The sequence below is a fragment of the Macrobrachium nipponense genome, chromosome 12 (assembly GCF_015104395.2).
Source record: "Macrobrachium nipponense isolate FS-2020 chromosome 12, ASM1510439v2, whole genome shotgun sequence".
Lineage (NCBI taxonomy): Eukaryota > Metazoa > Arthropoda > Malacostraca > Decapoda > Palaemonidae > Macrobrachium > Macrobrachium nipponense.
In genome coordinates this window covers 44878038-44891781 of record NC_087205.1, presented here as the reverse complement: position 1 = coordinate 44891781, position 13744 = coordinate 44878038, and the positions used below count along the sequence as shown (strand labels likewise).

Below are 13744 nucleotides of genomic sequence, written 5' to 3'. Positions count from 1 at the left end.
CTGGAGGAGAGAAAGCTAGAGGGGAAGGTATGAATCCGCAAACATACCAAGACAACAAATTACCATAAACACACGACAGGAAAGGGTGCTGAGGGAAAGAATCCTTAAAACTAACTAAATACAGTAATGCCCTACACCTAACAACAAACCACAATACACACTTTCGTCATCATAAATAAATGACGAAGACTGGCGATCCAATAATTAACACATTGATACTGCAGACCAGCGATGAAATACTTTCATAACCCTACGGGTCACACATGAAGGGTCAAACTTTCCTGGACTGACACGTCAGCAATAGCCCACCAACACGACATTGATCACAAGGCTAATAATAAAGAAATATGTTAATGGTGGCTTACACTTCTCTGCAGCTGAAGCGCCGGATGACAACCTCAGGGATACATTGGAACAGAGAGAGGCAAAGACAGTGCAATGACGCACACAAATGATCATCTCTTACAACCACTGAATCTAAGACGCCTGAGCGGTACGTCTCATTCAGGCCAAGTAGGAGAAACACCAAGTCTCTCTCTCCCTTCACATGGGGGGTCAATAAAGTTGCCGATACTGCCGTAAATGCCTTCAGCGTCCAAGAATCCTTCTGTCGGGAGGCTGTACGCAGATTAAAGGTCTTTCAGATGCCCCGACATCGAAGAAAACTCCCACTGCCCATTGGTAACCGCTGGACACACCCACACACACTTGCAAATATGAAAAACAGAAGAAAAACATACAAAATGATGGGAGGGTCCAACAATAATGGTTAACAGCAAACCACCACCTAAATGAGGTGGTTAAATAATAAAGTGGAAACCTAAAATAAACAAAAGTCAAAAGATATTACAAACTTACGTTAATAACTGACAACAGAAACCAAAAGCAAAGATAAACGAATTACGTTAATATTAAAAATGCAAAACTGAACAGGGCCCATAACATGAACCACTCAATTAATTTTACAATACACACACACACACAGTGAACCCCTCGTATACTCGGACTCTTGTTTTTACGGATTTTTCTCTGGAACATATACCCCTATTATTCATGGAAAACCACTATTATTCATGGAAAATTCACATATTTACCATATATTTCTAAGAGAAATATCCACAAAATGCTGTTTTCTTTATGAATTTCATCATAAAATGCACTTTTTTGATAAAACTATTTAAAAAAAAACAGGTATAAACCTTTTTGGTGGGATTTTCTTGTGTGTGTATGTATATATATAATTATTATATATATAGATATAATATATATATATATATATATATATATATCTATATATATATATGTATATATAATATATTATATATATCACACATATACACATACAGAGGGGTCCCCCGTATTCGCGTTCTCCGGATTCGCGGACTCTCACATTTGCGGATTTTTCTTTGGAACCTATCTAGAAATTATTCACAGATGGACTCGCCCATTCGCGGAATTTTCCGACTAAAATAATCACTAATTAGTGTATTTTGATGTTTATTTTCATGACTAAATACATTTTTATGATACAAAAATAATTTACTAATTTTCAAATATTAATTTTGATTAATACTGTAGTAGTAAGTTTAATAAGTTTAAATGATATCACATAAAAATAATAATTCTCTCTCTCTCTCTCTCTCTCTCTCTCTCTCTCTCTCTCTCTCTCTCTCTCTCTCTCTCTCTCTCTCTCCTCTTTCTCTCTTCCTCTCTCTCTCCCTCTCTCTCTCTCTCTCTGTACTATTGGCTGTTTATATATTTCTAATGGTAAAATGTTTAACCCTTAAACGCCGAAGCGGTAAATAAAAAATTGTCTCCCGTGTACTGGAGGTGTTTCGGAGTGAGCGCAGAAGCGGAAAAATTTTTTTTTTTTCAAAAAATCACAGCGCGCTTAGTTTTCAAGATTAAGAGTTCTTTTTTGGCTCCTTTTTTTGTCATTGGCTGAAGTTTAGTATGCAACCATCAGAAATGAAAAAAATTATCATTATCATATATAAATAATGCGATATATGATAGCGCAAAAACTAAATTTCGTATATAATTGTATTCAAATCGCGCTGTGCGCAAAACGGTTAAAGGTAACGAGTTACTTCTTTTTTCGTTATAATGTACACTGAATTCCAATCATTTTGGTATACACACATTGTAAAACTATAAAAGCAACACAGAGAAAATATTATCACTATAATGCATGAATTCGTAACGCGCGGACGTAAACAAATATTTTTTTCAAAAATTCACCATAAATCTAAATATTGTCCTAGAGACTTCCAATTTCTTTCAAAATGAAGACAAATGATTGAATATTACTATACTGTAAGAGTATTAGCTTACAATTGCAGTTTTCGACCATATCTGACGAGTTAAAGTTGACCGAATGTCAAATTTTTTTATATATATTTTTTTATATGCAATTATTTCGGAAATAAGAAAAGCTACAACCTTCATATATTTTTCGTTTTATTCTACATGAAATTGCGCACATTTTCATATATAAAACTCTATGAAATGAAACGTAGCAAATATTCCGAGAATGGGACGTACGCATTTCGGAGATTTGTGGCGGAGAATCCGCGCGCGGAGGGAAGGAATGTTTTTTTTTTTAATTCACCATAAATCTAAATATTGTGCTAGAGACTTCGAATTTATTTCAAAATGAAGATAAATGACTGTATAGTACTAGACTGTAAGAGTTTTAGCTTACAATTGCGTTTTTCGACCATTTTGGGCGAGTCAAAGTTGACAGAACGTGGTTTTTTCTATTTATCGTGATTTATATGCAAATATTTCAAAAATGAGAAAAGCTACAACCTTGAATTATTTTTTGTTGTATTCTACATGAAATTGCGCACATTTTCATACATAAAACTTTATGTAACGGCAAATTTAAAATGGTGCAAACATTACCACAATCGCACGTATGATTTTTTCGGAAGAGTTACCGCGCGGACGTAAAGAAAATGTTATTTTTTTCATAAATTCACCATAAATCGAAATATTGTGCTAGAGACTTCCAATTTGTTGCAAAATGAAGGTAAATATTGAATATTACTAGAATATAAGCGTTTTAGCTTACAATTGCATTTTTTGACCATTTCGTAGAGTCAAAGTTGACCGAAGGTTGAAAATTTGTCACTTATTTTTTATATGAAAATATCTCAAAATTGTTTTTAGTTGTATTGTGCATGAAATTGTGCACATTTCCATATATAAAACTTTATGTAACGGCTAATTTTAAAATGGTGCAAAATTAAGGTAAATGATTGAATATTACTAAAATATAAGAGTTTTAGCTTACAATTGTGTTTTTCGACCATTTCGGTAGAGTCAAAGTTGACCGAAGGTTGAAATTTTTGCACTTATCGTTATTTATATGAATATATCTCAAAACCGATAAAAGCTACAATCATGAGTGTTTATTTGTTGTATTCTACATAAAAATGCGCATATTTTCATATATAATACTCCATGTAAAGGCTGATTTAAAATGGTACAAAAATTATGTCAAAGTGACAAAATAATTTCCGAGATGTATCACAGATACTTTTTAGTGCGGCAAGAAAGAAATTCGCGCTTGCGCGCCTGCGTAACGATTGTAAACAAAATAACACCTTGATCCGTGAACTCCCAGCATCCCCCAAGGCGCGTGATTCAAGAGTTTTCGGCTGGTAGGCCTAAAACTATTTTTCCGCGAATTTTTAAAAAAACTTTTGTATGTCGACGTAAAATACATCCAGTCGGCACCCGAGAGACAAAAAATGTTGACGTAAAATACGTCCAGTCGGCGTTTAAGGGTTAAGATGACTTTAAAATAATATTAATAATAGCAATTCATTGGTATATTTGATGTAGGATAATACTTTAAGTAGACATTTGGTATTTGTGATTTCACATACAATTGCTTCCTTTGTAAAAAGAAAATGGATGTCTCAATAGTAACAGTATGAAAGAAAACGTACATGACTGAATACATATGGGGGGACTGAATTATTTTCACATACGCAACTAAGTCATGCAGTACGTACATAGTATGTATTTATGTATAACCATAAAATGTAAGATTTACTTTAAAACAGTATTAATAATATTTCAAAGATTAATATGAAATATAATAGGATATTTTATGTATATTTGATGAAGGATGGTCTTTTTAGGGATACTTTGGTGTTTGCATGTTCAGGTTAGGAGTTTATGAGCATTTTTAGAGGGGGGTTCCAAACATTCGCGGATTCTAACTATTCGCGGGGGGGTCTGGTACACATCCCCACAATATATATAATATATATAAATATATATAATATATATATATGTGTGTGTGTGTGTATATATATATGTATATATATATATATATATATATATATATATATATATATATATATATTATATTATATATATATATATATATATGTGTGTGTGTGTGTATAATTATATATGTGTATATATAATATATATTATGTTATATATATATATATATATATATATATATATATATATATAATATATATATAGATAGTATGTAGGTAGTATGTATGTATGTATGTATGTATGTATGTAATGTATGTATATAGTATAATATATATATATATATATATATATATATATATATATATATATATATATATATATATGTAGTCCCTTTTTTACATGAATTTTTTTTTTTTTACATGGTTTTTGATTACACATGGTTTTAAATTTCCCACCTTCAAGTATGTTTTCGCACCACATGTTCCACATTTACACTGATCTGCAGGGACTACAGTAAACAAGATCCTCAGTCCACGTACATCTGTAGTCCTGGCAGCTTCTGTAGTTATTCAGCAGTAGTGGAACCTCTACATACGAAAGTCCCTACTTATGAAAAATCCAGGTTACGAAAGCAAAGACGAAGATTTTTTGCTTCTGTGTATGAAAATAATTCAGGTTGCGAAAGGGTGTATGCACTGTAAACTGAGATTCGCCTGGGCCGCCGAGAACATTTTTAAAACTTGCGTGCTGCCAACTCAGTAGACTCGCCACCATCCTCCCGCTCTCCCATTGGTTCCTGATGCTAATCACTCCCATAAGATCCTGCTCTCATTGGTCAGCATATGTCCCATCGTGCTCCTACGTAAAGGCATCCCTCAACCATTTCGTCAAAGCAGCGTTATCGAACACACCTGGAATTCGTTCGTTCACATAGATTTCGTTTGTTAACGTAAATTTGTGTTAAGTGATTTCGCTTTCTTTGTATATTGTAAGTTACTTTATTGTGTTGTGTGTGAACTTGCTGAAGTTCACGGAAAGAAGAGGATGCTTTCTATGGAGATGAAGATGGAGATAATTAAAAAGTATGAAGCTGGCATGCGGTTGAGTGTGATCGCTAAGGAATACGGCTGAAATCCGTCGACGATAGGCACCAACCTTAAGCAGAAGGAAGCCATCAAAGCAGTTACACCTTCCAAGGGCGTGACTATTTTGTTCAACAAGAGGAGTCATGTGCATGATGAGATGGAGAGGCTGCTTCTCGGATGGATTAAGGACAAAGAAATCGCTGGCAATACGATAACCCGAAACGGCAATCTGCCAGAAGGCCAGCGCTATTTTCGGTGATCTGATTGCACAGGCTGAAGACGATGGAGGAGAAGGGACATCGAAGGCAACCCCAGTCTTCAAGGCTTCTCGGGGTTGGTTTGTGTATCATTCGGAGACTCCTTGAGCCTTCAAGGCCCACAAGTGCTAAAGGGGAAACTTCCGGTGATGTGGAGGGCTAATGTGAAAGCCTGGGTAATGAGACTTTTGTTCACTGAGTGGGTAAATCTGTGTTTCGGCCCGACAGTGAAGAAATTCTTGGAAGAGAAGCACTTCCCTCTGAAATGTCTGCTGTTGTTGGACAATGCCCCTGCTCACCCTCCTGGCCTCGAGGAAGATATCCTAGAGGAGTATTCTTTCATCAAGGTTCTTTATCTTCTGCCTAACACCACCCCTCTCCTCCAGCCCATGGACCAGCAAGTGATATCGAACTTCAAGAAGCTGTATACGAAACATCTTTTCAAGAGATGTTTCGACATCACCAATACCACAAACCTAACCCTGCGGGAATTTTGGAAGGAGCATTTCGATATCGTCGACGATCCTGAAACTGTTTCGCAACCAGATCTTGACGAAATCGTTGCATTTGGCAAGTCCATGGGGCTGGTCGTTGTCGAGGACGACATCAATGACCTTCTCGAGGAGCACCAAGAGGAGCTTACGACGGATGACCTGAAGGAGTTGGAGGCCATGCAACATAACGGCATTCAAGAAGAGTTCTCTAGCAATGGCGAGGAGGAGGTGGAGGACCCTATGACAATGGCAGAAATTAAGGATGTTCTAGCTCAGTGGTTCTTAACCTTTTTATTGCCACGCCCCCTCTAAGAGTTTGCCCCTTTTTTTCACGCCCCCTTTGCATCTATGAGTAAAATTTCCTTCCAGATTTTAAGGAAAATAAAGCAAATATGAGAAAGAGAAGGGGTTTCGAGGAATAAGAAGGGATGTCAATAATTCAAAACTTGGTCACCCCAGGTCAGCCCAACGAGCCTAACAAGAGTAGTAGACTAAAGAAAACTAATGTCAAAAGGAGATACTTTTGCTTTTTTTCATAAACTTCTGAATATTAATTCCTCACTATTGTTAGGAGAGTAACAAATATAATTAGAGGTGTTTATTTTTTACCCTTAAGGCTGGCGCCTCCCCTGAAAACTGCTGAGGCCCCCCTAGTGGGGCGTGGCCCCCAGGCTAAGAACCACAGTTCTAGCTGCTTTTCATAAAGTGCAAACATTGTAGAAAAGAGACCCCGAAAAGGCTTACACAGGTCGTGTGCTTGCGCAGTCGATGACGTTTGCCGGAGTTGTTTCAGGAACATTTTGAAAAGCAGGCAGAATTAATTATCCTTGGATACTTATTTTTTAGAGGCCTTTAGTAGTAAGCAAACAGGAAGGTCCAAGTGATATGAAAAAACAGAAAATTGGAAGTGGTGAAGAAATTGAAATTTGTTAAAGAAACGTAAAGTAAAAAAAAATAAATTTAAAAATCAGAAAAAGGCAAAAAAAAAAGAAATTTAAAGTGTTTTGTAAAGTTAAGTGTTAATATTTTCTGCCATTTGTTAATGTGTTTCTTAAAGGTTAGTGTTGATGTTTTCTGCTATTTTTTAATGTGTTTTGTAAAGTTAAGTGTTCATGTTTTCTGCCATTTGTTCTCCTCCTTTGTTGCCACTTTCAGATATCGCCTCACTCGAAAGGTAAGGTTCGGTATTGAATGGTCCAAATTGTTGTATTTCATAGTTTATTGGTCAATTTAGCTTTATTATAAAAAATTTACTGTGGTGTTTTATAGGGCTTGGAACGAATTAGGCAGTTTAGATATAAAACGTAGTTCTAGATACAAAAAAATCAGGTTACGAAGGCCGCTTCCGAATGGATTCATTTCGTAACCTGAGGCACTACTGTATTTTTAGGAGTTTTCAAATTTTTAAAAGTTATTACTATGACTTTAAAACAGCCTTCCAATTTCAGTAAAAACAAGCCAGCTAAGAAAATAAGAAATAAAAAAAAAAGTGGTGGAATGAGTTATGCAGCAATAGCTTGTCAGTATGAAATGAATGAATTGAGGGTTTGCACAATAAAACTCAAAGAAAAGAACATAAAGGATGCTCTAACTATGTGCATACCAGGATCAGCAAAAGTAACTATGCATGTTCGAGATGATGCTTTACTGAAAATTGAAAAAGCCCCAAACTTATGGATTGAAGACCTGAACAGATGATGTGCTGCTAAATTCCCTTTTTTATTAGGGCAAAGGCTAAGCATCTGTATGCTCGATTTGCTAGTGGTAAAAGTGCTACAGATGATCAAGTTGAGTTAGACAATAGTGTTGATGATGATAATAACAATGAGAGTGATATTGTTAGGCCCAACAGTTGAAGTGTAAGTAGCAAATAAAAATTTGTAGCCAGCAAGGGCTGGTTCAAAAAATTCAAGAAACATAAGGGTCTACATCACATAAAAATGACTGGCGAATCGCCCTCAGCAAACTATGTGACAGCAGACATGTACCCACATGAGTTTGCTGAAATCATAAAAGAGAAAAACTACAGGCCAGGGCAAGTTTTCAATGCAGATGAGGCTGGTGTATGGTGGAAAAAATGCCCAGGAGAACATTTATTTATAAGGAAGAAAAAAGTGCTCCAGGTTTCAAAGCATCTAAAGATCGAGTCTCTGTGTTATTGTGTGGCAATGTAGCTGGTCATATGATTAAATGCCCGCGTACTTTGAAAAATAGAGATGAACATGCTGCCAGTGTTTTACTGATCTAATAAAAAAGCATGGAGGACAGCCACACTGTTGCTTGTATTTCTCATCATAGATAACTGCCCAAGTCATCCGGAAAACATAAAGTTTACTCACCCTAACGTTGAGTTGGCATTCCTTCCTAAAAACACAACCTCTATATTACAACTGATGAATCATGGAGTAATCTCTGTTTTAAGGCCAGATATGCAGAGAAAACATTCACAATGCTTAGGGAATCTCTTGATAAAAGTGAAATCAGTGTTAGAGATATATGGAAGAAATTTAACATACCGTATATTCCGGCGTACAAGTCGACCGGAAGATAAGTCGACGCCCCAATTCTGAGTAAATTTTTATGATTTTAACTAATATCGGGTATATTAGTCGACCTATAAAATGTGAGGCCAACCGTACGCTCAAAATAAGCAGCAGGGTAAAACGTATCATATAAAATAACCTGAATGTTATTACGGTACATAAGTTGCTCTACTTACCATATGAAATACTGGTAATATACTCGGTATATTAAAAAATCTGTGTAATATATAAAAGATGGATACCGGCAAATAGGATTAGAAATGATATAACGAAAGATACGTTACTCGTGTGTAATGTAAATAAACAAAGCGCTAACTAACGCTGCATAACAGCCTACGTATATATGTATGTACAAACTGCCACTCAAGTTAATGATTTGATTGGGTTGTTAAAAGGATTTTAAATACATATTTACCATTAAATACAAATTTTTTTTATTTTATTTTATGTGATAAATAAAGATTTCATACCATATATAAATGTTTTTGAACAATACCCGGTAAATACAAAACTGTCAGAGTGAACGCATCCTTCTTAGTTACGGTACTACAAATGGCTAAGCAATGTTTACACTTGCTGTGCGATTGGGGTTTCTTCAAGTTACTTTGATTTTTTTCATTTTATTTAAAGTAATGGATGTTCTAATGTATTATTATTGTCGTATTACAGTGCGAAATGTTTTTAATACTGGTATTTACATACATAGTTACCTCAACAAGGCTGTCATTGTTATTAGCCAACTGTAAAGCCTGGATTCCTGTACCGATATGCCAAAATAATCAAGATTCACTTTTTGTTACCGTTAGATAAGTCGACCCCCTAATTTTGGCATGATTTTTTGGGGCTAAAGGGTCGACTTATACGCCGAAATATACGGTAGCCAACTGCATTGCTTTTATTAAAGAAGCCCATGATGAATTATCTACAAAGTGCGTGAATTCATACTGGAGAAAATTATGGCCCGATGTTGTGAATGACTTTGAGGGCTTTCCAAGTGTTGTTTCTCAATTTAAGAATGTTGTAAGGATGGCTCAGGAAAGTTGGTGGTGAGAGATTTAATAATTTACTTCCTGATGAGGTGCAAGACAAACTTTTGGGTCATTCAAATGAAGCCCTCACAGATGACAAACAAGAACAACTCGTCAGGGAGGAGGAGGAAATGGAAGGACACGGCAATGAATTTAATGAGCCACCAATACTAACACTAGCACCTCAGTGGCATGGTCGGTGTGGTGTTGGCCTCCCACTTTGGTGGCCGTGAGTTTGATTCTCGGGCATTCTTTTGAGGAGTGAGATATGTGTATTTATGGTCACGTGAAGCCGTTGGTCCCTTTGCCGAATAACCACTGGTTCCATAACTTAAAAACACCACACAAACAAACACTAACACTGGAGGCGATTGGAGAAATGTTAAGAATGACACGGAATGTCATTGATAGAATTTTCGAGATCGATCATTCATTCGAGAGATCTCTCAAGATCAAGAGGCCCATAGAAAGTGCATTGGCACCCTACTTTGAAATGCAGAGATCTATGAGGAAGGAGATCTCGCAAGCAACAATCAGACACTTCAGTCCTGTACCCAAAAAACATGACTAAATCAGGTGATTAGTACATTATTGATCACTGTCCATTTAATTGTTTAATTATTGAATATCAAATTTGTTCTATTACAAGATTAATTTTTTGTCAGTTGTGGTAAAGATTTGATGATGAATTTAAACAATCGGATATTTCTCGAGCATTAACCAAACAAGGTACAAGTTGCCACATTTCTTTTTGCTTGTGAATTTTGTGGGGAGAGAGAGAGAGAGAGAGAGAGAGAGAGAGAGAGAGAGAGAGAGAGAGAGAGAGAGAGAGTGCACCGCATGCAATATCGTCTGTAACGTACAAGAGCGAGTGATACTATTCTTGTGCATCGATTTAAATTATTTTCATCTTCACTTTATTAATACAATTCTTCTAAATAAAAGCGTCTTGTTAAGGTATTAAGATTTGCATTTGCCAAAGTAATCTGTTTCCATGAAACTTATCAAATAACTTTGCAGTATGTGTGGCCTAGTTGGTTGTAGTCGTGACTAGCCTACGAGATGGTTGTTGATCGTGTCAAGTAAATTTCATCCAAAGTAAAATATTTTGTAACTGTAATAAATAAAAGTACTTTCAAAAGGTCAAAAAGCATTTCATCAGACAAACTAATGGCTTTCCACGAAACATTTCAAATAATTTGATCATACTATTAGTATTTGTTGAGATTACCAAGAAAATTAAATACCTAACTGGGCCAAAATTGGTATGCACAGAATTATTTTTGCATTGGGGTCTTTGGAACCAAAACCCCGTGTAAAAAGAGGGACTACTGTGTAGTATGATAGGTTGAATTTTAAAAAATTAGTGAAGTAATGCAAGATATGCATTTATTACAGGAAATATAGCAGACTAATGATAATCCAGAACAATCAAAAACAAGCTTGGAAAGATCAAAACAATAGTTTTCTTTTAGATAAAACATACATGAACAAACAGGAAACTTGAACACTTATAATGTAAACCAAATAATAGATGTCAGAAAAAATTACTTTTACTATTGCAAAAGGAGTCTTAACAAATTCAGCATTTTTTTCAAACAGATGAACATGTATATAAATGCTAAGTAATTATTATATGATCCATGGCAATGCCAAAGCCAGGGAATTGTTTGACAATTGATGCACCAATAACACCCATTCACATATTTTCCCGCTCAAAGTTTCTGGGCTCCTCATAACATAGAAGACAAACTTGCAGATATAACTGGCATTGATGCCAGCTATCATTTGGGCTCCTCATAACATAGAAGACACACTTGCAGATATAACTGGCATTGATGCCAGCTAACATTTAGCGCTTTGAAAATACTAACATAAATTTGAAGAGTAATTACCTTACCATAAATTATGTAATATTAGTGTTCTCAAAGAAACACCAAAAATATTATCATGATGATAAGGTGTACTAAGCCAGAAATAGACTGTCTTCCAGATCTGTATGAGCTTGTCTATCTGAGAAGTTACAATTACTTCATGCATATAGTACAGTGTTGTTAATTATGTGAATGTTTTAGTTTTGCAAATTTAACCTATATGATGTGATTTGCTTATTATAGTCAGGGTGTGTGTTTTTGGTAAAAAATCTGAAAATTTTAACTTTGTTGTTGTGTTGGAGTGTATTCATGTATAAAACTTTAAAATTTAAATAGGTAAAGGAGCAGTATTGTTAATGGCTACTAACATAATTTATTATTTGCATAATTCTTTGTTGTATATACTATTGTGTACTAATGAAAATGTATATTTATTTTCTTTGCAGTGTTTAATTCTCTTGGCAAGAACTTAAGTATGAATAATGTTGGCAGTGGCCCTCGAAGACCACCATCCCACCAAGAATTGGTTGCTCATGCTCAAAGCATCATGCAGAAGGCTCTCCTTAAGCAAGAACTAGAAAAAGCCAAAGAGGTAATGCAAAACACTTAAGTTTTATATAAATAACTTGCTTAGTAATTACAAGCTATTATTTTTCAAAACCATGGCAGCCTAAAAATTCAAAATTCGCAGTAACTATTCAACTGTCTATAGTGTAGGTGACTTTAACCCCACCCACTTTTGGGGCAAAGAGCAAACCGACATGACAGAGAACTCGGTTGTTTTTGTGGCAGCGTCTGACCAACATCGTTCATTCCTGCAGCCTCCCATCACCGTTTGTTTGGTGATATACTCAGAATTTGTTGTAACTTAATGAATTACCAGCTTTGCTGGTGATATTATCCCTTTGTTTATGATTCTTTGTTTCATTGGTTACTTACTTACTTTTACTCAGAAGTTCAGATAATGCTTTTCTAGTGAAGGATGTAAGACTAGGTTAGTTAAGTCATCAGCCAACTCTCATACCAAATGTGTCAAATTTAGGGGCTAGGAATATGATATTGAGAATACCAGTGTTGAATGTCATGACTGGGATGAGACGTAGTTGGAATCTTTAAAATCTTATTTGCTTAAGCTTGAAAGGGAGAGAAAGAAAAGCAAACTCTAGAGCCGAAGGTAGGGCTAACTTTGATTCTTCTAGGCTAATAAAGTCCAGTGTCAGTTAGGTACTTCAGTGAAAGTGCTCTCCAAGAAAGTGTCAGCTCCTGTGAAAAGTGATAGTGTTGCATCTGTGTAGGAGGTGGCTTCCTGTCCCGTTGGTGCTCCTAGCCGAAGGTCCCCATCATGCTTCCCTAAACCTTGGAGAAGACATACCGGAGGTTGAAGGGAGGCCAGCTGAGTTTGCCCATGGGTTGTCACCCCCTCAGTCGTACCTGCCACCCCCCAGGTGTCGACATTAGTGCAGTGGAAAGACATTAGTGTAAGTGCACATCAGCTCTCCTCCAACTCAAAGCCTTCAGCCCCGACAAGAAGCGCATTTGTGCCGTATGTACTGCCTCTTCTTGCCCTCTCAAGAGCACTCTGATGGAGCTGACTGCTCCCCTCCTCCTGCTAAGAGGCGCACAGCCCTGTCTCAGCTCCCAACCCTCCTGAAGCTTTGCTGAGCCCCCTGCCTCCTCTTAGGCTTGTACCCAGGAGTTGGACTGGGACAGTTCGGAGTCGCTTCCTCCTTATGTGGAGCGCCAGTTCTTGGCTCCCAATTGCCCGAAAGAGCCTCCCAAGCGGAAATCGTCCTCTTCTAGACTCCTTTCTGCCTCCGAGCTTCCATCGCCTCCCGAGCATTCGGCTCCTGTATATAAGTGTCAGACTCCACCCAATGCGGTGGCACAAGCTTCCTGCACTGACTCAAGGATCTGTCGCTGGAGTTTATTAAGTACCAGTTAGAGACCACTATGAGCTTTATTCGGAAGACCCCAGCTGCTCCCTTGGTCTCTCAGAACCCTCCGTTATTGCCAGTTTCTTCTGAAGCAGAAGAGTTTTTAGGAAGAAACCACCTCTCAGTCGGCCTATGCTTCATTACTCCGTTATGTTTTTGCCTGCTTTTGTGATTTTTTCTTGACTGCCTCTTCAGTTTCTGTGGCCTCTACCTTCTTTATGAGGAACCAAGCAGACACCTCTGCTCAACTCCCCAAGATGGTACTGTCCTCATCTTCAAGGAAA

General features: G+C 36.7%; 1 protein-coding gene across 8 annotated transcripts in view; it reads left to right on the top strand.

The window, feature by feature from the left end:
- Nucleotides 1-13744, top strand: part of LOC135224510 (myb-like protein P) — an 871197-nt gene that overhangs the window by 538452 nt on the left and 319001 nt on the right. For all 8 annotated transcript variants that reach the window (XM_064263552.1, XM_064263551.1, XM_064263553.1 and 5 more), the window contains one exon: nt 11973-12118. In XM_064263552.1, coding sequence (XP_064119622.1) covers nt 11973-12118 — 146 coding nt within the window. The remainder of the gene's footprint in view (nt 1-11972; nt 12119-13744) is intronic.